The sequence below is a fragment of the Muntiacus reevesi genome, chromosome 2, assembly GCF_963930625.1.
Source record: "Muntiacus reevesi chromosome 2, mMunRee1.1, whole genome shotgun sequence".
In the NCBI taxonomy this organism is placed as follows: domain Eukaryota; kingdom Metazoa; phylum Chordata; class Mammalia; order Artiodactyla; family Cervidae; genus Muntiacus; species Muntiacus reevesi.
The window spans coordinates 120,532,624-120,559,121 of NC_089250.1; the positions used below are offsets into that span (position 1 = coordinate 120,532,624).

At 39.5% G+C, this 26,498-nt stretch overlaps 1 protein-coding gene across 1 annotated transcript in view; it reads right to left on the reverse strand.

The window, feature by feature from the left end:
- Nucleotides 1–1,013: 1,013 nt before the first annotated feature.
- GLUD1 (glutamate dehydrogenase 1) overlaps nucleotides 1,014–26,498 on the reverse strand; it is a 36,321-nt gene continuing 10,836 nt past the window's right edge. Inside the window, exons 2-13 of the mRNA XM_065922754.1 lie at nucleotides 24,289–24,369; nucleotides 23,715–23,770; nucleotides 22,766–22,829; nucleotides 18,655–18,749; nucleotides 12,715–12,894; nucleotides 10,756–10,893; nucleotides 9,106–9,243; nucleotides 8,772–8,852; nucleotides 8,037–8,160; nucleotides 6,844–6,935; nucleotides 3,336–3,398; nucleotides 1,014–2,413 (exon numbers count right to left, since the gene is read on the reverse strand). Of these exons, the coding sequence (XP_065778826.1) occupies nucleotides 2,294–2,413; nucleotides 3,336–3,398; nucleotides 6,844–6,935; nucleotides 8,037–8,160; nucleotides 8,772–8,852; nucleotides 9,106–9,243; nucleotides 10,756–10,893; nucleotides 12,715–12,894; nucleotides 18,655–18,749; nucleotides 22,766–22,829; nucleotides 23,715–23,770; nucleotides 24,289–24,369 (1,232 nt within the window). The 3' untranslated portion in view covers nucleotides 1,014–2,293. The remainder of the gene's footprint in view (nucleotides 2,414–3,335; nucleotides 3,399–6,843; nucleotides 6,936–8,036; nucleotides 8,161–8,771; nucleotides 8,853–9,105; nucleotides 9,244–10,755; nucleotides 10,894–12,714; nucleotides 12,895–18,654; nucleotides 18,750–22,765; nucleotides 22,830–23,714; nucleotides 23,771–24,288; nucleotides 24,370–26,498) is intronic.

The following is a 26,498-nucleotide window of genomic DNA, read 5'->3' on the forward strand; positions in this document are numbered from 1 at the left end:
ACACACACACACACACACACACAGAGACACACACGTGGGATATTGGTGTGTAATCTTGTGATGTCTTTGCCTGGCTTTGGTATAAGGATAATACTAACCTCATAGGTGTTGCCTAGGTATACACACACACACACACACATATGTGGGATATTGGTGTGTAATCTTGTGATGTCTTTGTCTGGTTTTGGTATAAGGATAATACTAACCTCATAGGTGTTAGGGCTTCCCTGGTGGCTCAGCGGTAAACAATCAGCCTGCAATGCAGGAGATGCAGTATGACTATATAAATACTCCCAATATGTTAGCAAAAGACTACACTAAGATTTATCACCCCACTTTTATATGACCTGAACTTTACTCACCCGCCTGGTATTGTTCCAAATATTCTGGAACTTGTTTTCACATTTCTCCCTGCTACCCCCACCCCTATTTTAATGTTCCATCTAGAATGCAAACAGACATCACTGTGCTTGGAAAGGGCTTGCCATGGCCATAGTGCCATGGGCTTATCTACTCCCTGACCAGATGCTCAGAACCATGGAGAGCCAGACTCAGGACAAAACAGACACAAAGTTCAGCTGAAAGTTATGTTCCAGATTTGCTAGCTATATAAGCTGGTGAAATCAGGTCTAGAATCCAGTTCTGTTGATTATGGATACTATGAATCATATGAATACTATGATTATTAGTATTCTGTCTTGTTTTATTAAAAACAAAACCATAATCAACAAAACCTCCCTTTGTTAAAAGTACTTATAAAAAAAGGTATATAAATTATGTTGGTACATCAGTTTTAAGCACTAGAACCTCTTCCCTGAGAACAGCCATTGATATTGTTTTATAGAATAAAATACAAAAGAATCCAAGAATCAAATTTGGGCTGCTCAATATACTCCAAAGATACGTTATGTATGTGTTTTGTTTCAAAAATTTCAGAAACCCAATTATATTTTTATCATCGACTGGAAGAGGCAAACATATCAAATATAAAAACACAGAAAAGAAACATAAACTTTGGAAAAGGTAGTCTTTTTAATAACTGTTTTATCACCAGGTTAAGTCATGCAGTTACAAAGTAGTTAGAAATTTCTAAAAGGATATTATTGTTTAAAAAAAAAACAAACAAAGAAAAGCTCATTCTTACATAAATAATATCTAGTACTTCATTGGGACACTACTGTTCAAAGGCCCTGGCCAAATAACTCCCAAACAAAACACAACCCCAGGTTGTTTCCAGCCCATTGGGAATGAAGCTGTGTGCAAAGATGAGGCCTCTAAATGAGGACACAAAGTCAGGGCAAGTTGGGGCCATTGGCAATGCTCAGGGCTGCCAGCCAGACTCCAAGGAGGGAGCCCAAGTGGTTTTTCCTGGGACACTCTACTTGAATTATCGTTCAATTAGTCAATGCAACAGATCTTCAAAAGAGAACAATTAATTAACATGATAAAGAGGTTACTACATTCTTTGGACTATATATCATAATTGTGGTTAGTAAATTCCGACAGCCTTAACAAAAATAGCCTCCATCATTTGCAGGTATGAAGATAACTTAATTCTCTACTGGGCTTTTTATTTCTGCTGGATGACAGTATGCAATTGACAAGCTATAAATGATACTGTTTTATGTTATAAAAATACTAGCTTTTTTCATTTATTATGTTTATAGGCATTCACTGCTTGAGTCAAGGTTAGGCTTGTTACATGAGTAAAGGCAATTTTCTTACAGCAGCATGTACTTTTTCTAAAAGAATAAAATACATAAAGAGAAACAGTTTTGTTTTTTTTGTTGTTGTTTTTTGTAACCTGTAAAATCGAGTTATTTTGCTGATGTAAAATACCAGTAACTCACTTGAGAACCATGCTACCTCCTGAAAATGCCACATACCTGCTTCTTGCATGTGTCAAAGCACCTGATGGACTTGTTCAGAGCTGAAGCGGCAAGTGACTGACTGGTCTTGGACAACAGGTGCTTTCCTAGGGCCACAGCTGACTGCTGGGAAGCGGCCATGGAGAAAGGCAGCACAGGCAGACGGAAAAAACTTTATTTAAAGGCAAAATGCCCAAATGACTCTCTGGAATAGCTAATTTCTACGATCACTTACTAGCTTATATATGATCCCCTAGCCTTAATTTTTTTTTCTTAAGGGGCTGATTTGGATTGACTTGTTGCGAATGGTGTCCATTATCTTATTAAGTCATGAGAGAGAGATTTCTGTGGTTACATGTAAACTTGTGATAGGTCTGCAGATGAAGAGGTGAAAAGGGTAGTGAAGAAGTCAGCCACAGTCTGGTCTATGTGAAGGTCACACCAGCTTCATTGTACACCCTGAAGACTTTCTCGATGGCGTTGACATAGGCAGCTGTTCTCAGGTCCAATCCCAGGTTATATTTCATGGCTGTGCGCATGATTTGCTGAAATGAAGGAGAAAACGCAGTGATTATCATCCTGACTCAAGCAGCCAATCTGTGAACACAACAAGGCACATATGAGCCTGCTACAAGTTACCCGGGTACCACTTTAGGACTGGATTTGTATAGCCAAAGAGAAACTATTTAGGCAGTAGAACAACTTCTAGTTGGGAAGGATTAATTCTCTGGAATTAATACAAAGTATTGTTTAGGCAACAAGATGGTGCTACTCTATTCTTCAAATTTAAGATGTGAGCTATCTATCTCTAGGCCTCTTAGACATCTAGTAATCTGAAGCAAGTATGATATACACTAATAATTTAAATGAACTAAGGATGGGGTGATGGAAATGTTCTGGGGTTAGGGGTGATGGTTACATAGCTTTGTGAACATACTTAAAGGCTGTTTTGTTATATATTTTAAAAGTGTGATATTTACGGTATGCCAGTTATCTAAAAAAATTAACAGCAAACACCATGATTAATATCTGCTCTGCTATTTCAACTTAATGCCAAGTGGATAGAATTTGAACTTGAGAAGAAATTAAGAAAACTGGACTCAAACTGTGCTTGAAAGGCTTTGAAATAATGATCAAGTTGTCAAGAAAACTTTCACATATACCAAATTCTATGCAGCAAGGTAGCTTCCTATAGCTGTAACAGAGTAATGTGCACTGAGCTGCAATCCAGTTTGGCTGACATCACTCCTCCTAACTTGGCATTATTTATTTCAAAGTCTGGAAAACATATTATTGAGTACTCTAGAAACAACGCTCATCATTTGAGAATGAAAAAGCACACGTTCTGGAACATTTAAACAGACTGATATTTTCTGTCACTGCACACACAATCCGGCAGCTGAGGCGACACGGTTGAGCTGCGCTTCATGTAACTAGCAGAAACACAAACACCATCTGTATACGTACCCTGGCAGAGCGCTCCATGGTGTACGCTAAACCAGAGTGCACGATGTCTTTCTCAGAGGCACCCTGTTAGGGAAAAGAATAGTTTAAGCAAAACCATACAAAGACATGCTTCACCTGTCACAGCACAAAGGATTCTTAAGTCAATATACAGCGAGATAGAATTGTTTTCTTTCAGGCAAGATATGCTTAATTTAAAATATCTATTTATAAATTTTTTAGAGCTGGGAATTACTATCACCACTCCTAATATGACATGTAGAGCTGTCAAACACATATTAATGTGCCAGATAGAAACTTTAAAAAGTAGCTCACCAACTACTTATCTATGCTGAACTTTATTTGATAAATATTTGTTCACTCAGGAAGGTACATTTGTATAATGTTTGTATCAATTAAGAAACATGGGTTAAACCTTATTCCAAACTTGTTCTACCAAATTAGGAAACACTTGCTTTACAAGTGGAATGCTGCTATTCCTTTCATTCACTCACTCATTCATTCAAATATTGTGTACCTACTATGTGCTAGGAACTCTTCTAGTACTGGGGACAGAGCAGGAAACAAAACAATGAAAATTCTCTCTTCTCATAGTTTAGATTCTAGTTAGAGGGAACAGCATACACACTGCTAAGATCACCAAAATTTTGAATTCAGACTGAGAAGTGACTGAGGCCTTCCAGTGTTAACAGGGTAGAGGGATGACAGGCATCAGCAGAAGGACTGGCAAGTGAAACAGGAAGAAAGCCAGGAGGATGTGGTATCCTGGAAGCTAAGATATGTTTTCACAGGGAGTAATCACCTGTGACCAGTAAAGTAAGATGAGAACTGAAAAACGACAATATGGCAAATGACAGTTTGGCCATGGTGCCAAACTGGCTACTTGGACAAGAACAGTTTTGGTGGAGTGCTGGGCAGAATAGGAGGTATGAATATAGAAGAACTGAGAACAGAGCATACACAACTCTTAAGGAGGTATGCTGTATTAGCAGTGGTCCCCAACTTTTTTGGCACCGGGGACTAGTTTTGTGGAAGACAATTTTTCCATGGACTGGGGAGGGAGGATGGTTTGGGGATGATTCAAGTACATTACATTTATTGTGCACTTTATTTCTCTTATTATTACGTTGTGATATATAATGAAATATACAACTCACCATCATTTCCCACTCACTGACAGGGTTCTGATATGAGCTGCAAGCAACTGATTTATTACGGTCTCTGTGCAGTCAGATCTGTTGATGATCTGTATCTGCAGCTGCTCCATAGTGCTAGCATCACTGCTTCAGCTCCACCTCAGATCATCAGGCACTAAATGCTTGTGTGGCATGTGCGACTCACAGTAGGGTTTGTGTTCCTATGAGAATATAATGCCATCGCTGATTTGATAGGAGGCGGAGCTCAGGTGGTAATGCCAGCAATGGGCAGTGGCTGTAACTACAGATGAAGTTTCATTTATTTGCCTGCTGCCCACCTTCCACTGTGCAGCTGGTTCCTAATAGGCCACGGATGGTACCCAGGGTTTCGAGGCCCTTGCTATACAGGAAATACAAATGACAAGACCTGGAAGGGCAAGTGTGATTCAAAGATTTATATTTTCTTAAGACAGCATTTGTTACATTGATAGGAATGACTGAAGAGGGAAAACTGATGATGAAAAAGAGGCAAAGGTTTGCTGGAAACTGAAAACCTTTGAGAAATTGAAAACAGGTCATCTAGTTGCCCAGAACAAGATGCAGGCTGAGATGGAAGCACAAAGAGTTGCTCTATAACAATAACAGGGTACAGATACCAGAAGCTGGGTAGATGTGCAAGTTCTGTGAACAGATACCAGGTCATGAACTGGAGTGCAGGGGAAGAAAAAAGGAGAAAATATGATATAATCACCAGGAAAATGAGAAGATAAGTGGAACAGGGGAAAGTAACTTAATTGCTGGGGAACTGAGAGCCTACTTGAAGTTACAGTTTGAAGAGTCAGTGGGGCCTCCTGCTACAGGAAAGAAATGGAGGAGGCAGAGCACAGAATTTCATCAGGTTCTGGTGTTAACAAGAGGGTGTGATGAAGCAAAACAAGACCAGGGAGTGACTGCAATGATCGTGAATGGAATTTAAGTGAAGATAGGGGTAATGAGGGACAGTGAAAAGATGATCAGGTCAATGATATAGGTACTGGCAGGGCCAGATCATGGCTGGGGAGGGGGAGACTAGAGGAAAGGAGCTGGGGGGGAAAACTTGTTTTTCAGCTAAAACTTATTACAAAACTCCTGTAATAAATAAGTCAGTAAGAGATGAGAAACCACCTTAAAATCTAAAATTGGAAGCACTGAAAGCATTTGAAAGTGGCAAGACTGATACACTGGCTGCTGTGTGGCAGGCCTTGTGCTGGGACATGGGGCGACCATGGGGAGAAGCAAGAAGTCCATCTTAGAGCTGCTGCAGCGGCAGGACCTGGGAACGCATGTAATTCCCCGTGGTGGAAGGACAGACGAAATGCTGGCACACAGAGGGGGCTTTAGGGAACAGAGATGTGGTGACACTCAAGCAGGAGTGGGTCTGAGGGACCAAAACTAAGGGATGCATAGTTGTGGAAAAGAGGAAGGCTCTTTGAAGAGAACAGTTAGTATCCAGAGTGGAAAAAACATTTTCTTGTTCCATGTTGTAACAGTCTTAAATTATTTTCTATGATAGACTATTTCATAAGATCTATAACTTAGCCATTTTCTGGCCCTTCCCCACCACCGGAATGTTAAATCAAACCTAATTTTGAAAATGACCACACACACAGTTCCAGTGACATCATGCACAGAATCATTACTCTCCTTTAAAACTGTTTTTGTAGGATTAATTCCCAGAAGGGATGTTATTATAGTGTCAAAGAGCAGGAACACTTTAATAACATTTTTGCACTGTCATCAGCATAAAGGTACAACTGCTTTACCACGGACGTGGTGAGTATAAGATCCATTGTTTAAGCTAGTTTAATACGTTGAAGGATCCTTATTTTAATTTGTATTTCTTTAACAATGAGGTTAAACATTTCTTCTAAGCCTATTTCCTGTGATTTTTTTCATGGTGTCTGTCATTTACTTGTAGAGATTCTCTTTATGATGTGTATTAATATATTCTATTGAAAGCTAATTAACATAAAATATCTTTTCTCATCTGTTTTCTTAATGTGTCCATATAGCAATTTCAATTTTTATATAAGTCAATCTAATGTTTACTTTTCAGTTCTATTTCTCTAAAGCTTAAGAGTCAAAATACACAATAATTCTTCACAGTTATGTTAAAATCACTTGTTGGTTGAGTCATCTGTATTGTAAAAGTATCAAAAGCAGTAGAGCCATGAATTATTTCACACTAAGATACTCCATTTTTAGAACATAATAAAAAGGGAAGTCATGTAATTGTCATGTTGACAACCACCCCTTAAACCCATTTAATCTACCTGGCCTAATCTAAAGGAGAGAGCAGGCCGTGCATGGAAAATAACGGCCACAAGCACACTCACCGATATCCTGTCTTGGAACTCTGCTGTGGGCACAATGGGAATAGTTCCACCATGTTTTCCAAATTTCCTTTCCAAACTCTCTTGAACAGACACTATAAAAAGCCAAGAAATGAAGATAAAATTTCGCTAGTAGGATAAAACAAATGAAATACAACCAAAAGTAGTCCCAAAGTATATTCATAGTCCTAAACTGAATAGTTTTAGAAACTTTCTACGCTAATGACATAAAAGGGTTACTCATTTAAAACTGAGCTAAAAGGAATAAAGCACTTTGCCAAATTCCTATGTACGTGTGAATTTAGGTCACTGATCTGTTTCCATAACACCCATCACCAGGGTTTTTCCTTGGCTCTTTTAAAAAGAAAAGGCAACGGAAACTGATGGAAAGCTCACCCAGATTCTCAGTGGGCTCAGTAAAGCTCAGCTGGAGGTCTTAGTCTTATTTTAGCTTGAGGAAAATACTAGTGTTAACTCTGAAGCCTACTCTAGTCAGAGACAAACAGCATTCTTATCAGAAGATGCAAAAAATTCTTGACACTAGATAGGTCTTTACCAAGAGCAACATGAGATAGAAATGGATGAGTATCAACAGGGTTTAAAATGATACTCTAATTTACAGATTATGTTCTGGGAACACTTCCAGAATAAACACTGGAATATAAATACGTTCTAGGGAGTTCATATATTGAATACCTTTAAAGAAGTTGTATATTTTTGGCCTAAGACTCATGAGACAGAATGGTTTCCTATTCTGAGATTAAACAAGAAGGGAGGGAGGAGGGTTCAAGAGGGAGGGGACTTATGTATACCTATGGCTGATTCATGTTGGTGTATGGCAGAGACCAACACAATACTGTAAAGCAATTATCCTCCAGTTAAAAAAAAATTTAAAAAACTAAAAGAAAAAAACATCTTTTAGTATTGTGATTATGTAACTATTACTCACTTAATACCACTGTATCATGATTGGTCAACAGAAAAGTAACAGAATTCTGTATCACCAAAACCACCATTTAATAGAAAAACCTGTAATTACTTTTTAAAACCCAGATGCATATCAGAATTATCTTGGAATTTTTTGGGGAAAAAAAACCCCAAAATGGAAATTAGTCCTTTTATTAAACACAAGCTTTCTCCAACCTTTTAGATGGTCCAGAAGACTACACTTAGAGAATACAATAATCAGAACTCACTGAGCAAGTGGTAGTTAGAATCCCTTTCATATTTGAAGGTCAAACGACCATAGCTGACATGATTTAGATTCTTCAGCCACTCAAAGTAAGATACTGTCACTCCTCCAGCATTCAAGTAGAGATCCTATATACAAAAAATGAGATGATGGTTTTCATAAAAGCTTACAGTGAACATAAGAGCTCAATATGAAAGCAGATTAAATTTCAAACTTCCCATATATATCTTAGACAGTGGCAGAAATTTTGTACTTAAGAAATTCAGTTTAGTTGAAATTTTTTAAGTGCTTGCAGCAAAAGGAGTTCTTCAAAATGCATCACAAGTCAACACTAACTTCTAATGACCTTTTGCTACAGACCCCATGCTTAACCACTGAAAAACTTAAGCACATGTTACTCATATTAGCTTTCTGAGTAAAAAAAGCGAGGAACACCTGCAAGTTACAGTAGTATTTCTAGCACATTTTCATTTATATAACTGGATTTACGAAGTCTAAATACATACTCAAGAAAGAGCCTGAAGTTGAAAGAAAATGTTCAGGTCCAACTGAACTTTTTTTTTTCTTTGGATAGGCTTATTATATTAACCACACTTCCACTTTATTTTCTTAAAAGCAAAATAAAGATGAAAAATTCACTAAGGCTTGGGAAACTAACAATCCTCTCGCCACAATTCCTTGCAAAAAACAATTATGACTCTGAGTACATATAAAATCTGGCAAACACAGTTTTACTTACTGGAATAACCATGATGTTCCTCTCTAGGAAAATCTTATCAGCTTCTGGAGTTGTCGGTCCGTTGGCACCTTCAGCAATGATCTGCAAGAAAGTTAGAAACATAGAGAAATGCTGATAACACTGTGAAATCCCCTCCAGCTGAGCTTAAGAGATACACGTACATGGGAGAGGGCTGGCTGTGAGATAGACAAAAAATTCCACTTTAAATTGTATGCTGGGGAACTATATGTGAATTATATCCCAGTAAAGCTATTTTTTTTAAAAGAAGAAACCTATTAGAGCTTCTCTATGACCTTCAATCACAATAGTAAGGTTGAACCCATCATCATGTCACCTTGGCTTTGACTCTTGGTGCATTGGACTTGGTCAGCTGCTTCTCGCTGGCAGCAGGGATCAGTATGTCACAGTCAACCTCCAAGATGCTCCCTTCATAGATCTTTGCTTTGGGGAAGCCCAGGATTGTTCCATGTTGCTATAATTGATTAAAAATCAGAATTAATGGCTGCAACAGAGTTGAAATGTTTATGTTCAGTGCCCATGATATGAAGACTCATGAGCAAGCAAAATGAAAAGACAACTCATAGAAGGGAGAAAATATCTGCAAATGAAAAGACCAACAACGGATCAATCTCCAAAATATACCCATGCAACTCATTAAAAAAACAAACAAAAGAATGAATGGAAGACCTAAATAGATATTTCTCCAAAGAAGACATACAGATGGCCAGGAGGCACATGAAAAGGTGCTCAGCATCACTAATTATTAGAAAAACGCAAATCAAAACTATAATGAAGGGCTTCCCTGGGGGTTCAGTGGTTAAGAATCTGCCTTGCAGTGCAGGAGACACCGGTTTGGTCCCCGATCCGGGAACAGCTCACATCCCGTGGGGCTACTAAGTCTGGGAACTACAACTACTGAGCCTGTGCTCCAGAGCCCAAGAGTGGCAACTACTGAAGCTCTCGGGCCCTACAGCCCGTGCTCTGCAACAAGAGAAACTAGTGCAATGAGCAGTCCTTGCACAGCAACTAGAGAGTAGCCTCCTGTCACTGCAACTGAAGCACAGCAGTGAAAATACAGCACAGCCGATAAGTAAATAAAATATTACAAACAAAACAATTGACCAATGAGGTACCACCTTACACTGGTCATGGCCATCACCAAGAAATCCACAAACAATAAATGCTGGAGAGGTTGTGCAGAAAAGGGAACCCACCTACACTGTTGGTGGGAATGTAAACTGGCATAGCCAATATGAAGCATAGTATGGAGGTGCCTTTATAAAAGTACAAATAGAGCTATAGTATGATTCCACAATCCCACTCCTGGGCATATATCCGGAGAAAACTATAATTCAAAAAGATATATGTAAGTAGCCAGGGCATAGAAGCAACCTAAATGTCCACTGACAGAGGAATGGATAGAGACGAGATGGTACATATATACAATGGAATATTACTCAGCCATAAAAAAGGACACGAAACAAGGCCATTGGCAGTGACATGAATGGACCTAGAAATTGTCCTACTGAGTGAAGACAAGAGAGAGACAAATATATGATATTGCTTATATGTGCAATCTAAAAAAGGGGTATAAATGAACCTATTTACACAACAGAAACAGAGTCACAGATGTAGAAAATAAACTTATGGTTACCAAGGGGGAAAGTGGGGGAGGGATAAATTGCAAGATTGGGACTGACAGACTACTACATATAAAAACAGATAACCAGTAAGAACCTGCTCTACGGCACAGGGAACTCTACTCAATACTCTGTAAATGACCTACATGGGACAGAACCCAAAAAGTGGATGCACGTATAACTGATTCACTTCACTGTACAGCAGAAACTAATGAACATTGTAAATCAACTATACCCCAATAAAAATTAATCTTAAAAAAGCAATGGAAACAGATTTCAATAATGTTTATTTCAACTTTATAACATCCAGGTGGTCAAACTCCTCAGATATTAGAATAACATACCAATTTGAAGTCTTCCAGTTCCTTTGGGTCAATACCATCTGGATTCCATATGCTGCCATCAGACTCACCAACAGCAACACATTTAGCACCAAAACGATGTAAATATCTCATGGAGTGCAGGCCCACATTACCAAATCCCTGTGAAGAACAGTTGTACGTGAAACAAAAATCAAAGTCCTAGCACAGATGGTTAAGTCACATTCTAACCAATACACATTCTATTAGCTTAGAAGTAATTCTCAAAATCCTTTGGACAAAAGAAACCATGTCTCGTTGAAATCTGGATCACTGTGTATACACGTAATAGTTTAAGAGGATGTATTACTCTTCGAATGTCCATTCTAAACCTTAAGAGATCCAAAGGATCAAATTTTATTTATTTATTTTTTCAAAGGATCAAATTTTAAAAATTGCAAATCTAGATGCTCCAACTGAGAGTGTAAGGATGTGGAACTCACCCCTTCCCAGAAATACATCAAAAATATATCTACGAATGGAACAATTTTCACAGAATACCTACTAATCACTAGACCTCAAACACCGGAGAGGACAAGAAAGATCTATTAGTTTAGATCTTTCTATTAATCAGGTAGGATGAAAGAAAAAAAAAAGGGAAGTGGAATGGGACCTGTGTCCCTGGAATTAAAGTGTAAAAGTGTTAATCACTCAGTTGTGTCCAACTCTTTGTGACCCCCATGGACTGTGGCCTGTCAGGCTCCTCTGCCCATCCAGGCAAGAATACTGGAGTAGGTAGCCATCCCCTTCTCCAGGTGATCCTCCCTGACCCAGGGATTGAACCTGGGTCTCTTGCACTACAGGTGGATTCTTTACTATCTGAGCCACCAGGGAAGCCCTGGAAGGGAGATACAAAAGGGCAGAGGTTCCTGTATCCTGGGAAGCCGTCTCACAGGTGGGGGCGATCAGCTAAGGGGTTTCAGAGGCTCAGAAGAGAGTAACAACTGTTCTGTGGCAGGCAGATCGGAGAAGAGACCTGCATAGACTGTCTATGCCACCACCCTGCGCACCCCAGCTTGAAATACACGTCTGCTAGTACAGGTCGCGGGTGAATGCTGGAACTCAGAGTTTAGAGGACAGACCTAGGGGAGGACTGCTGTTGGCTACAAGGAGACAGCCTGAAGTGTGGTATGGCTGCAACAGAGGTGTATGAAGACGCTTGGACCTGCCAGATGCAGGAGTATAAGGATGTCCCACTGTTAAGTGGCATCTGAAGCGAGGGGCAGGGTTGCCACGGCACCCTCTTCCTCTGCAGGCATTGGGAACACACACCCCTGCTGCCCCCTTGCTGGGCTCTTGGAGCTGGCACTAGCAGACTGCCCATGCACAGAGTGGGGCTAAAATCAGAGTCGAGTCCTTGGGCTGTGCATAGCAAAGGGGTGGCCTCGCTGAATATCCAGTGCAGGCTTTGGTCACAACACCAGTCATGCTTCCCATCAAAGGGATAACGGCTAGCATACACTGAGGAAAGAGGCGGCAGGCACCCACACTAAAAACGGCCCTTGCATGAAGCAACACTAAACCCATGCAGGCTACATAGGATGCACCCACATAAAAAAGAGCCCTCTAAGACCACAGTAGCTAATTGTTTCTACTCATAGACACAGAGAACAGACTTGTAGTTGCCCAGGGGGAGAGGGGGAAGGAGGAATGGATTGGGATTCTGGGATTAGCAGATGTGAATATGAGATGGGTAAAAAGCAAGGTCCTACTGTATAGCATAGGAAACTATATTCAATATTCTGTGACAAACCAAAATGGAGAAGAATATGAAGAAGAATCTACATATATGTATAACTGAATCACTATGCTGTGCGAAACTAACACGACACAGCAAGTCAACTGTACTTCAATAGAATTTTTAAAAACTGCAAATCTAAAAACACTGAAAAACTTACTGCCTATGTATCAGTTATTCCTTAAGAGAGCAACAAACATTTTTACCTGAACCGCAAATGTTTTATCTCCAAATCCTGGTGTCATTCCTAAAATACTCATGTAAGAAGCCTCATTGATGAAGTTTTCAATCCCATGGAAAACTCCCCGGCCAGTAGCAGAGATCCGTCCATGGATTCCACCCTGACTGATGGGCTTACCAGTAACACAGGCATGGGCATTAATATCCTGCAAAAAAAAAAAAAAAAAAAGGGCACAAAACTTAAAATTATACTCATTAGAAGTTTATGTGTCTTTAAGGTATACTTTCATCAACAGAGATAAATCTCACTTTTTCAGATTCTTGTTCCTAGAAAATATATAATAAAATATATTGCACTTTCTGATGGGAGAAACATGGTTTTTAGGAATCTAACATAAAGTAAGGACAATAAAGGACAGAAATGGTATGGATCTAACAGAAGCAGAAGATATTAAGAGGTGGCAAGAATACACAGAACTATACAAAAAAGATCTTCATGACCCAGATAACCATGATGGTGTGATCATTCACCTAGAGCCAGATATCCTGGAATGCGAAGTCAAGTGGGCCTTAGTAAGTATCACTATGAACAAAGCTAGTGGAGGTGATGGAATGCCAGTTGAGCTATTTCAAATCCTGAAAGATGACGCTGTGAAAGTGCTGCACTCAATATGCCAGCAAATTTGGAAAACTCAGCAGTGACCACAGGACTGGAAAAGGTCTGTTTTCATTCCAATCCCAAAGAAAGGCAATGACAAACTACTGCACAATTGCACTCATCTCACACGCTAGTAAAGTAGTGCTCAAAAAAAAAAAAGTAATGCTCATGAACTGTGAACTTCCAGATGTTCAAGCTGGATTTAGAAAAGGCAGAGGAACCAGAGATCAAATTGCCAACATCCACTGGATCATCGAAAAAGCAACTGAGTTCAAAAAAAACATCTACTTTTGCTTTATTGACTATGCCAAAGCCTTTGACTGTGTGGATCACAAACTGTGGAAAATTCTTCAAGAGATGGGAATACCAGACCACCTGACCTAAGAAATCCTGAGAAATCTGTATGCAGGTCAAGAAACAACAGTTAGAACTGGACATGGAACAACAGACTGGTTCCAAATTGGGAAAGGAGTATGTCAAGGCTGTATATTGTCACCCTGCTTATTTAACTTATATACAGAATACATCATGAGAAATGCTGGGCTGGATGAAGCACAAGCTGGAATCAAGATTGCTGGGAGAAATATCAGTAACCTCAGATATGCAGATGACACCACCCTTATGGCAGAAAGTGAAGAAGAACTAAAGAGCCTCTTGATGAAAGTGAAAGAGGAGAGTGCAAAAGTTGGCTTAAAGCTCAACATTCAGAAAACAAAGATCATGGCATCTTGGTCCCATCACTTCATGGCAAACAGATGGGGAAACAGTGGAAACAGTGACAGACTTTATTCTTTTTGGGCTCCAAAATCACTGCAGATGGTGATTGCAGCCATGAAATTAAAACATGCTTGCTCCTTGGAAGAAAAGTTATGACCAACCTAGACAGCATATTAAAAAGCAGAGACATTACTTTGCCAACAAAGGTCCATCTAGTCAAAGCTATGGTTTTTCCAGTAGTCAGGTATGGATGTGAGAGTTGGACTATAAAGGAAGCTGAGCGCTGAAGAATTGATGCTTTTGAACTGTGGTGTTGGAGAAGACTCTTTAGAGTCCCTTGGACTGCAAGGAGATCCAACCAGTCAATCCTAAAGGAAATCAGTCCTGAATATTCATTGGAAGGACTGATGCTGAAGCTGAAACTCCCAATACTTTGGCCACCTGACGGGAAGAACTGACTCATCTGAAAAGACCCTGATGCTGGGAAAGATTGAAGGCAGGAGGTGAATGGGACGACAGAGGATGAGATGGTTGGATGGCATCACTGACTCAATGGACATGAGTCTGAGTGAGCTCTGGGAGTTGGTGATGGACAGCGAAGCCTTGCATGCTGCAGTCCATGGGGTCAAAAAGAGTCAGACACAACTGAGTGACTAAACTGAACTGAACTGAACTGAAACTGAAGCAACCAGAACAGTGTGCAGCAGATAAATTGATGGGTGGGACCTGAGAAAACAGAGTCTTAATGTATATAGGAAGTCAATATAAAATACAAAAAGCATTTTATGTCAGTGGCTAAAGTATGTACTACTTTACTTAATAAACTGAGGCGATTTGCTACCCGTATGAAATAAGATAAAGTGCCTTATTTCATACCATATCCCCTACCCTCAATGTTCTAGCTGGATAAGTTGAAAAATGACTATAAATGCTTTTACAGAGAAAATTTAGGATTGTGTTAGCTGCATCATTACCAACAAAGACGATAAAGTAAAAAAACTAAAATGGTCTAGTAAAGTGATTTATGGAATTAGTAGTTTTCCCACAGTTTTCCTTCATGAATAGTTAATGCTTATGAATACAGAATTACACACCAGGTGCCAAATGCTTTTGAACAGAGAAAATGCAAATGTTGGAGCTGACAGCAATCCTCTCTGAGGTCAGGCACTGTGCCTGCTGGCTGTGAGCTGCCCCGCATACCTAATTGTTCTGGAAAGCCTGGGTCAGGGTGGAGACCTTGCTTGCTTTCCAGTGCCCTCACATCTGAACACAAGTAACAAAAACTATGGCTTCTTATCTTAGGCCTGGCCCTGATTTTGGATATCCTATCACTTTATGGACAGTTTAAGCGTTTAGTCTAAGGTTTGGTTGGCAAAGCCTCTCAAGACTTTCTTTTGTCACCTTTGGGTATGAGCTAGGAAATAACAATGTACTGCTCACTGCTTTGTCCTATTCAATCTAATGCTTTGCTTAAAAAGACCATACCCAGAGCTCATTTAACATAAGAAGGTAACATAGAAAAGCAACCTTTTGGGAATGGCAGTCAAAACCAAAATTCTTTGAAGTGCCTCATACTGCTCCTGTTTTATTTTAGGGGATTTGCAGGATTTACCTGGTGTAGTATTTATACTTATTTTTTGTGCTTACCAGGAGCCACATTATACTATGCCTCACTTGATCCTAATGACTTCCTCATGAACTAGGTGCTATTGTCATTTTCTAGATGAGGAAAGCGAGACAGAGAGCTTAAGGCACTTGCCACAGGTCACAGAGCTGGTATGTGAAGGAGCCAGTTCTAGAACCCAGGGTGTTTACCTGTGCTCCCAACTAGACCATACTATATCTAACCTCAGGAAATGAGACAGGTCTAAATTCCTCCACTAGATGCTGTGGCCCCCTTCCTCTCTTCTAGAGGAAACAATATTCCTCCTCTTCTAAGGGTGATTTTCCACTAGGGCCCGTAAAAGATGAATCCGTGGCCCACAGCCAATCAACATGCCAAACAACAACAAAAACCTTTCTCTTTGGAAAACAGGCACCTTTCAAGCTGCCTTCTCGCCAGCGCCATTTTTCTCCAGTGAAGGCTACTCTTCATGCCCCACTGCACTCTCAGCAGCCCCCTGAAGCCTGGCTCCACTCTCACTATTCCAACCTAGTTGCTGAATTGGCCTCTTCTCAGAACCACCCCCAACACCCACAACGCAGAGCTCTCGGTACTTCTCATTCTTTTGTAACTAATTGCTTCCCCCTCCACCCCGCAAACGCTCTTCAGTCTGTCCATTCCTCTCAATTCTAGGGCAGGCCAATAGCGCTTTGGGGCTCCTGGGGAGTCTTCTCGCCCCAACAATCCCATTTTCTGCTGCACACACGGTGAAGCTTACGGTGGCACACACCTGCTTACTTAGCATTTCACTGGCTTCCCTCTGTTTTCAGGCCAAAGACCAGAGTCCTTGCTGTCACCTACAATGTAGGAATCTGGTCTGACTCTCTTCTGCGGGCCTCTCCGACGCCCTCTCTACTCTGGCTACCATAGTCTCCCCTCAGCCTCTCAGGTTCGCTTCTCTTCACATGAGGACCCAGGTGCTTCCTTCTGCCTCTAACCCTTGGCTAGCACCACCTCCCCTGGTTGATAAGTACTCCTCTTTCAGAGTAGACCAAAAGGTTACATCTCAAGGAGGCTTTTCTGATCCTACTCCAGAGACGTGGTTAGGTTCCCAGTACTCTTTACATGGCATCAAAACGCTTCCTTCTAGCCTTTACCCCAATTGGATTGAACACCTTGCTTGTACTTTATTATTTTTTTCATTCTCCATGTTTAAAAAAATTAATTTATTTATTTTAATTGGAGGCTAATTACTTTACAATATTGTAGTGTTTTTTGCCATACATTGACATGAATCAGCCATGGGTGTACATGTGCCCCCCATTCTGAACTCCCCTCCCACCTTGCTTGTACTTTATAAGCCTCGCATGTAGTAAGTGATCTCTCATATTTTTAGAATAAATTGTGAGCAGTTAGGGAATGGAGTTCTTAGAGGAAGAGAATCAGGCAAAGCCTTCCTCACAAAAGAGAAGCCATTCTGTTATCTAAGCCTGTCCACAATGCTTGTACTTGAACAGGTCTCAGCACTCAACCATCAGATCAAATGAAACCTAACGGAAGAAGATGTTGACCTTTTCTGATCTTAGTAAGTCCAGTTAACTAAAGCTTGGACTCTGCCAACCCCCCAAGCCCCTTCATGAATATGCATGTACCCTCAGCTTAAAAGGTTCCCGCTTTTGCTGTTCTGGGAGACACTGCTTTGGGAAAGATCCCTAGTGCTCTCTGACTTGCTCTGAGTAGTAAACCAAGCCAACCTTCAGTTTGGTCATGTCTTGGCCTGACACCCATCCAGGTGAATCCAGTTTTTGGGTAACAAAATGTCTTCGGTTACTTTCTCTTTCTATTCCTTAAGTGCTTCTCAAGGTCCCACCCTTTCAAGGACAGAACGTTAACTGTCCTTGTGTTCTGTGTCAGTGGCACTACTTCCACTCAGTCCAGAGACTCAAGTCCTCCTGGTTCTTTCGGACTCAACCTTGTCCTTCGCCTTGGTCTCACATGTGCAGCCCCGTACTGCTGAGTCTGTCTCTGAGCCAGAGCTTCTCCCTAGCCCTGTGGCTCCCAGGTTGTGAAGGCGGATGCTGACACTGTGGAGGCTGTCTGTTTGCTCTAGCCTAACGCTTCGGCCAGCCCCTCTCCCCTAAGGAAGGGTCAGCGTCAAAGGCTCCCCACTGACTAGTAAGTAAAACAAAAACATTGGGACTTGAGTATTTTCTTATTCTTTTATGTACTTCTTCATTCTCCCATTACCTTTCTAAATGTGCCTTATCTTCAGGCAATCTGAGCTCTACAGTTTCTCTGCCTATTCCCCAAATCTCCACATTTGAATTCTATCCATTTTCAAGGTCTAGCCCTGACCAAATACCTCCTTCCAGGAAGCCTGCTTTCAGAAACTCTCCACCTTGCTATTACACTATCTCCATACCTTCCTTATCTGCCTAATGTGTCTTAGTTTCTTTGAGGGAAAAGTCCAAATTGAAAGCTTCTTTATTTCCCATCTACTGTCTTGAAATGAATCCTGCCCTGGTAGGTGATCTCTGAGGGTCCCATCCCAGTGTTGAGAACAGGACTGCATGTGAGTAAAAGGTCAACCCAAGTTCACTACATTTATGATGTAAGATTGTTGTTTAGTCACCAAGTTGTGCCTGACTCTTCTGCAACCCCATAGACCGCAGCCTGCCAGGCTCCTCTATCAACGGGATTTCCCAGGGAAGAATACTGGAGTGGGTTGCCATTTCCTTCTCCAGGGGATCTTCCTGACTGAGGGACTGAACCTGCATCTCCTGCATTGGCAGGCAGATTCTTTACCACTGAGCCACCAGGGAAGCTCATGATGTAAGATGGACAGGAAGTAAAACAATATATAAAACAAGACATGATTAAAGGAGAGGAGAAAAACTCAATGAATTTTCCCCTTAAATACATCATCATTTGAACTGTTACTTCTGATAGATAACAAATGAAGCCTTCAGGGCTTTGGTGAGTACTCACATAGTGCCCTATAGTGCTAGCATAGGTGTCAGCAATCCAGGACATCTCCCGCTCGCCGGTGCTCATGTCTGGGGCAGGCACATCAATGCCAGGACCTGGGGACACAGAGAGAGGGCATCGCACCAATTTTTAAGACAATGCATCTCAAACACATCCTTGCAGTTCTCTACAATAACAAAGCTACTGTGGCTAGAAAACTTCAGATTTCATCTAGGTTACTAATTCAAATCATAGAAATACTAAATGTTCCATTACAAAATTGACACACACAGTGTTACGTAACTTCTCCCACTAGTGTTCACTTGCTGTGAGTTTGGAAATTAGCTCTGCACAACAGATACACCACTCAACAGACTTCTGAACGTGCAAGCATAGGCAAACCAGTTTAACCTCTCTTGACCTCAGTTCCTTGAACTGCACTTGGAGATTACAGTGGCATAAGAGGTTGCAGTCAGAAAGTTGATGTGTATGACACAGCATGATGACATACCTGCTTCCTGGGGATGTAAGCCCTCCTCACCAAGTAGAAAAGGCAAAAACATACATTCCTAAGGCAACTATGTTAAGCCCATAGTACTTTTACCCATGACAGAATCCTGCTTTGCCCTATTATTAAAAGCTTACTCTGTATAGAAAGTTTTAGACCTTGGCTTTCAGTTCCTCAGAGCAGCAAATTAAATGGTTTGAAGGTAACAAGAAGTTAGCCCACAGGCAGTGACAAGTAACAAGAACAGTACTAATGCTGATGTCCTATGAGATCTCAGATGGAAATGTATTAAATGGTGCCCACTTAAATCTGTAAAGGCAGGAATAGATAGAAATATACGCATCAAAATGGTAAGTAAGAATACAAAACCACCTGTTTAGTGGATCAGTTAACTAAAATACAGTATATCATGCAAAGAAATACTATTCAGCAATTACAAAGAATGATGTGCACCCATGTAAATGACTTGGAATCATCATTAAAACGTACATGTGGGGAAAAAAGCAGGTTTTGTATAGCAAGTATAAGGTCCCATTCATATAAATTTCTCTTTCTTTATACATTTGTTATTGTTTAGTCGCTAAGTTGTGTCAGACTCTCTGCAAGCCCATAGATTGTAGCCTGCCAGATTCCTTTGTCCATGGAATTTTCCAGGCAAGAATACTGGAGTAGGCTGCTATTTCCTTCTCTAGGGAATATTCCTGACCTAGGGATCAAACTTACGTCTCCTGCAAGTTTGGGAGGCAGATTCTTTACCAGTGAACCACTAGAGAAGTCCTTCTCTATATATACCTTTGTGTAATAACTATACTTATTTCCATATAAATGTATGCAGAGGTTTAGAAAGATGAACAAACTCTTTCACTATATTTAGAATTCAGTCTTGTTTATAGCTTTCTATATTGTTTCAACTGTAAAATACAAACTCATTACCTTTATAAGAAGAAAACCACAACTTTAAAATGACAAATTGCTCCTGCATCCTTTTAGAGGTTCCCAGATGGCTCAGTAGTAAAGAATTCACCTGCAATGCAGGAGACATGGTCCAATCCCTGAATCGGGAAGATCCCCTGGAGAAGGAAATGGCAACCCGGTCCAGTATTCTTGCCTGGGAAATCCCATGGACAGAGGAGCCTGAAAGGCTACAGTCTATGGGGTTGCAAAAGAGTCACATGACTCAGAGACTAAACTATTACCACCACCACCCAAAGTAAAAGCACAAAGTATTATTACTACTCCATACAAAATCAAGGTATAGGGATACACAGATTACAAATAATTCCTGAGTTATAGGTAAATTCTCAAATACCTTACAAAGTACAGGTGTGAAAGTCTAGCCTTTTAACACTCAATCCTGTAACAGTAAAATAGGATTAAAAAGTTGACTGAAAAAAGCAACTGCTTTCGCAGGAGTATAGAGGTAAAGCTAAACAGGTAATTTTGGTGCACAGTGATATAGGGGGATGAAAAGGGACATCCACAGTTTAAAAGATGATATCCAAATGCACATAACAGAATTAACACCCTTTTACAAACTAAAAAAAAAAAAAAGAAAAATGAAGGACCACTTTTCAATTCATTCTATGAGGTCAGTATTATCTTGTTATCAAAGACTTCATAAGAATACTGAAGACCAGTATCTCTTAGAACAGTATCAGAAAAAATAAAATACTTATGAATAAACTTAACAATAAGTAGTACAAAACTTGTACCTAGAAAACTATAAAATATGATTAAACAAATGGAAAGACATTCAGTACTCATGGACAAGAAGACTCACTATGGTTAAGATGGCAACACACTACAGATAAGTCAACAGATTCAAAGCATCCCTACCAAAACCCCAGGTGACAATATTTTTTTTGCAGAAATTGAAAAGCTGACCTTAAACTCATTCAATATGACAGGGCTAGGACCCAGACTCAGGTCTAACTCATAATCTGACACTCTGTGGAAAGGCAGGTCAGAAAAAACTGAAATGATGTCAATGCCAAAGGTTTGCTCAGGACTAATTCTGTGCCCTAGAGAGAGGAAAAGAAAGCCAATGGCCTCCCTCTTAGGCTACAAAGTTTTCTGGGCCCAGATGTCAGCTTAGTTGCAGAGTAGCTTAGTAAAGCTTTTATACATGAACAAAAAAGTTAAATTGCTAATATTTAAGCTTTCAGTGTTCCAATGAATCACTTTTTAACCTTTGAAATTACAGGGTTCTTTATCAATATAGAGAAAATTAAGCTGTATATACTCTATATATGGGCAATAAATAGAACTGAATAAAGTCTTAAAACTATTAAATATGTTTGATTTAAGCTAAGCTATGATGTAAAAAATTATGAAGGCTACCAGAATTAGTAGTTATTTTGTCATCTCATTAGTGCTTCCCCTATACAATGACTGCAAGTAAAGCCCATAGCAGTGCCAGGGAGGATGCATGCCAAGAATCCAAATGCCTTTTAAATTATGAAAGACAGGACAAATCTAGTAAAGTTCTAGTGTTACTAGAAGGGAAAAATGTCAAAATAGAAATATATTAAGTTAATAGGAACTTGTCAACAGTGAGAAGAATACTGAGAAAGAAAAACAGAGGGGCAGGAAAACAGAAAAAGGAGCTTTACTTTCTTGTTTAGCTTTCTGAGTTTACTATGTTAAACTACAGTAGCAAAATTCTGATAAGCATTTGTTTTTATTTTTATTTTTTTTAAATTTTATGGCCTTGTCACATGGCATGTGGGATCTTAGTTCCCCAACCAGGGATTGAACCTGCAGCCCCTGCATTGAAAGTGTGGAGTCCTAACCACTGGACTGCCAGGGAAGTTCCCCAGTAGCAAAATTCTATCAAACGATTTTATTCTTTTTTTTTTTAACCACAAATTAGAATCTTTTGGGACAATAAACAGGTTTAATTTGCTTGAGACCTAAAAGGATTAAATGATAATTATACATCAAATAATTATTCACATCTCACACAAAATAATGATACATATAATACTATGATACAAAAACATAAAGAAAATGAGTATCAGTACCCTCAGAAATTTAGTCTGACTGGCAAACAACTCCTAGTAACAAACGTTAGGAGCCCCAGGAATCAGCCAGTGGTGGCAGAGTCATCGGAATGAGCCTCCACACACCTCCCAGCCTGCGCCCGTTTCTCTGAAGGGAAAGGCCTGCTTCAGCCTCCAATTCCAAATAGCATGTTTTCTCACTGCTTTCAGAACAGAATTACTACTGCAAAACTCCTTTTGCATATTAAGAATTATTTATGATGAAGGTATTATTTAGTTCCTAAAATCTTTTTGGATGTCACAATTGTGACTGTGTTGTGGTTCAATGCTGTTACAGTGATCAAAAACCTTATAATGTTATGTCTGTGCAAGGAGAAGAGGTGCAAGTGACCTCTGCTGCTGTCCACACTGTGTACCGAGAACGTGAACTCTTCTGTTAGAGAGGTGTCACGAACATGCCCTGGCATGTTCACCATGTCTAACACAGAACCCAGTTTCTCAAAGTAAAAGGACAAGCCTATCCATGTCTGTACCCACGTACAGACAAAAGCAGGAGTTTAAAATCATGACAACTACTTTTTAGATGGTCCCACACTGTGGAAACCTACATGGCAATACATACCAATAAAGCCCTTCTTTGCCAGCTCCATGGTGAACCTCCTTGTGATCTTTTCCAATTCATTATCCTGTAAAGGAAAAAGGTGAAAACATAGACAAGAATGAAAAAATGATTTTTGACAGAAAAACCACTTGAGAAGATAACTAAGAGTTGCATCCTATTTTCTACTTATAGGGGAACATTTTCATATTATTTTCTTGTGTAATCTTCAGAAAAACAACTCCTAAAGTAGGCATTTCCATTTTAAATGGAAATTAAATTTTAAATTTCTGAGACCAAAAATTAGGTTACCTAAAAAGGACAGGGAAGTCTAGCGTGCTGCAGGCCATGGGGTCGCAGAGTTGGACAAGACTTAGTGACTGAATAACAAGCAACAGAGAGTAGCACCAGTGCTCAAGCTTGTTCTTGTATTAATATAGGGTCCTATGGGCAATCCTCATGGTTTACTTTCACTTAATCACAATTTTAAAAACATATACATTGTTTGTATGCAGATATTAATTCATATAATTTATTAAACTTAATACAGAGGTTAATTAGTAACATTAACTTGGAATTGATAGGATAAATAAAATTTTTCCCAAACTATATATCACTAGAACCTTGAGATCCCAACATAAAAACCTCATAGTTATATTAGTATATGATATATTTATACATAGTATATTTACATTATAGATATATATAATAAACATGTACACAAATGCCTAAGAATATGAATGTATACTAATTACCTTTGAATCAAGTAGGAAAATAAAAATGGACATTGATGTAAACAGGTGAACTTTTATGTGGCAAAACATTCAATGAGTTAATTGTCTACTTGTTTTTTCATTGCTTTTAAAAGCAATAGGAACCATTCATCTCCCCGGTATAAGGGATACACAGAAGCACAGTAATTTCAAGTCCTTTATAAATGTACCATGTGCACTAATGTCATTTTGATACTTACAGTATAGTTCTTGGGATTGATCTTAACACCAGCTTTGGCACCCCCAAATGGCACATCTGAAAGAGAAGTTTGAAAGCTGTTATTACATATAAAGGACAAAAGAATTAAAAAGGCAGAAAACACTATGTATACTATTAAAGTGTGATGCTTTTAGCTTTAGTTTTAGAAAGTTCAGTAAATAAGCCCACAATGATCTCTCCTAAAATGATATAATATAAATTCTAAGAGTATGCAAATTACAGTGCATATCTAATCAGAGTGCCTCACTATGTCTAAAATATAACAAAGTATTTTTCTTGTACTATGGTTTGGTGTTATTTACAGAGTATAGAAAGGGATTTAAACAAATATCTACACTTCAGGAAAATTCAGTTAATTCCTATAAAAAGTTTCCCATTTAGAAAAAGGTAAACCAAGACATAAAAAATGATGTAAGTCTTTTGCAACCTAAAAAAAGCAAAACCTCCCTCAAACACTTCTCCTAAGGTATATTTCTCTAATCTTAAAAGTAACCTTGTATGCAAACATATTTCCCCCGAGTTCTTATTAGGTAGCAATAAAGGAGATCGCTTACCAACCACTGCACACTTATATGTCATCAGAGAAGCCAGAGCTTTTACTTCATCTACACTCACATCAGTGCTGTAACGGATACCTGGTTGTTTAAAAAAAAAAAAAAGATGGGGTGAGAAAGAAGGGGATGTATTTAGAACATCCTTCCAGCATGTTGAAAAAAAAATACAAGAACTCAAAAATGTCCACACTTTTTCAAGAACAATTAAAGTAGCTTATAATTAAAGAGTCAGTAACAGATGGAGTTCCCTGGTGTCCCAGTGGTTAAGGCTGCCTTCTAATGCAAGTGGTACAGGTTTGATCCCTGGTCAGAGAACTAAGATCCTGTGTGCCCCAACAGAATGAGCACTGAATTTGATTCAAGTATTCTGATATTTTAGAGATAAAGATCTACCCACAAAGGTCTGTATAGTCAAAGCTATGGTTTTTCCAGTAGGCATGTATGGATATGAGAGTTGGACCGTAGAAAAGGCTGGGCATCAAAGAACTGATGCTTTCAAATTGTGGTGGAGATGACTCGAGCCCCTTGGATAGAAAGGAGATCGAACCAGTCAATCCTAAAGGAAATCAACCCTGAAAATTCATTGGAAGGACTGATGCTGAAGCTCCAATATTTTGGCCACCTGATGCGGAAAGCTGACCCACTGGAAAAAATCCTGATGCCGGGAAAGACTGAGGGCAGGAGGAGAAGGGGGCAAAAGAGGATGAGATGGTTTGATGGCATCACCAACTCAATGGACATAAATTTGAGCTAATTCTGGGAGACAGTGGAGGACAGAGGAGCCTGGTGTGCTGCAGTCCTTGGGGTCACAAAGAGTCAGACACAACTTAGCAACTGAATAACAACATATAGATATTTAAATGTATATTATATATAAAATATATGCACACCACATCTTTATCTGTTCATCTGTTGGACACTTCGAGTGCTTCCATATTTTGGCTATTACAAATAATGCTGCTCTAAACAATGAGGTGAATGTATCTGTTTGAAATTAGTATTTTCATATACATTTCCAGAAGTGGAACTGCTAAATCATATGGTAGTTCTATCTATATTTTTCTTGAGGAACCTCCAGCCTTCCAGAAATTGGCTGCACCAATTAAGACTCCCACCAATTCTACTGTGTTCCTTTTCTCTACTTCCTCACCAACATTTGCTATTTGTGGTCTTCTATTTTTAAATTAGGTTGTCTTTTTAGTATCAAGTTGTAGGAGCTGTTTATATACTTTAGATATTTAACCCAAATGTTTTCTCCCAGTCAGTAGATAATGTCTTTTCACTTTGTTGCTAGTTTCCTTTGCCTTAGGAGACAGATCCAAAAACAAATATTGCTATGATTTATGTCAGAGTGTTCTGCCTTTGTTTTTCTCTAAAAGTTCTATGGTTTCCGATCTTACCTTCAGGTCTTTAAGTTTTGAGCTTATTTTTGTATCTTTTCCCAATTGTATATTCTTGCCTCCTTTGTTGTAGATTAATTGACTCTAAGTGTGTGGGCTTATTTATGGGCTCTCTATTCTGTTCCATTGATCTATGTGTCTTTTTTGTGCCAGAAATACACTGTTTTGATTTCTGTAACTTTGTAGTATAGTCTGAAGTCAGGGAGCATGATACCTCCAGCTTTGTTCTTTTTTTCTCCAGATTGTTTTGGCTATACAAGATATTCTGTGGTTCCATAAAAATTTTAAGATTATTTCTTCTAGTTCTTTGAAAAACTGTTATGAGATTTTGATAGGGGTTGCATTAAACCTATTGATTACTTTGGGTATTATGGACATTTTAATATTATCAATTCTTCCCATCTATGAACACAGGATATTTTCCACTTCTTTTTATCTTCAATTTCCTTCAATCTTCAACATCTTAGGTCTTTTATCTCCTTGGTTAAGCTAAAAAAATTGCTTAAATACTAAAATGTGTTTATACAAATTAATGAAAAGGATTTACCTAGGCATGTTAATGGGGCTTCCCTGGTGGCTCAGCAGTAGTCTGCAATGCAGGAGACCTGGGTTCGATCCCTGGGTTGGGAAGATACCCTGGAGGAGGGTATGACAACCCACTCTAGGACTCTTACCTAGAGAATCGCATGGACAGAGGAGCCGGGCAGGCTGCAGTCCATAGGGTTGCACAGAGCTGGACATGACTGCAGTGATCAAGCAGCAGGCATATCATCTAGTGGAAACTAAGCGAGGCCAGGAGTCTGGGTTGGC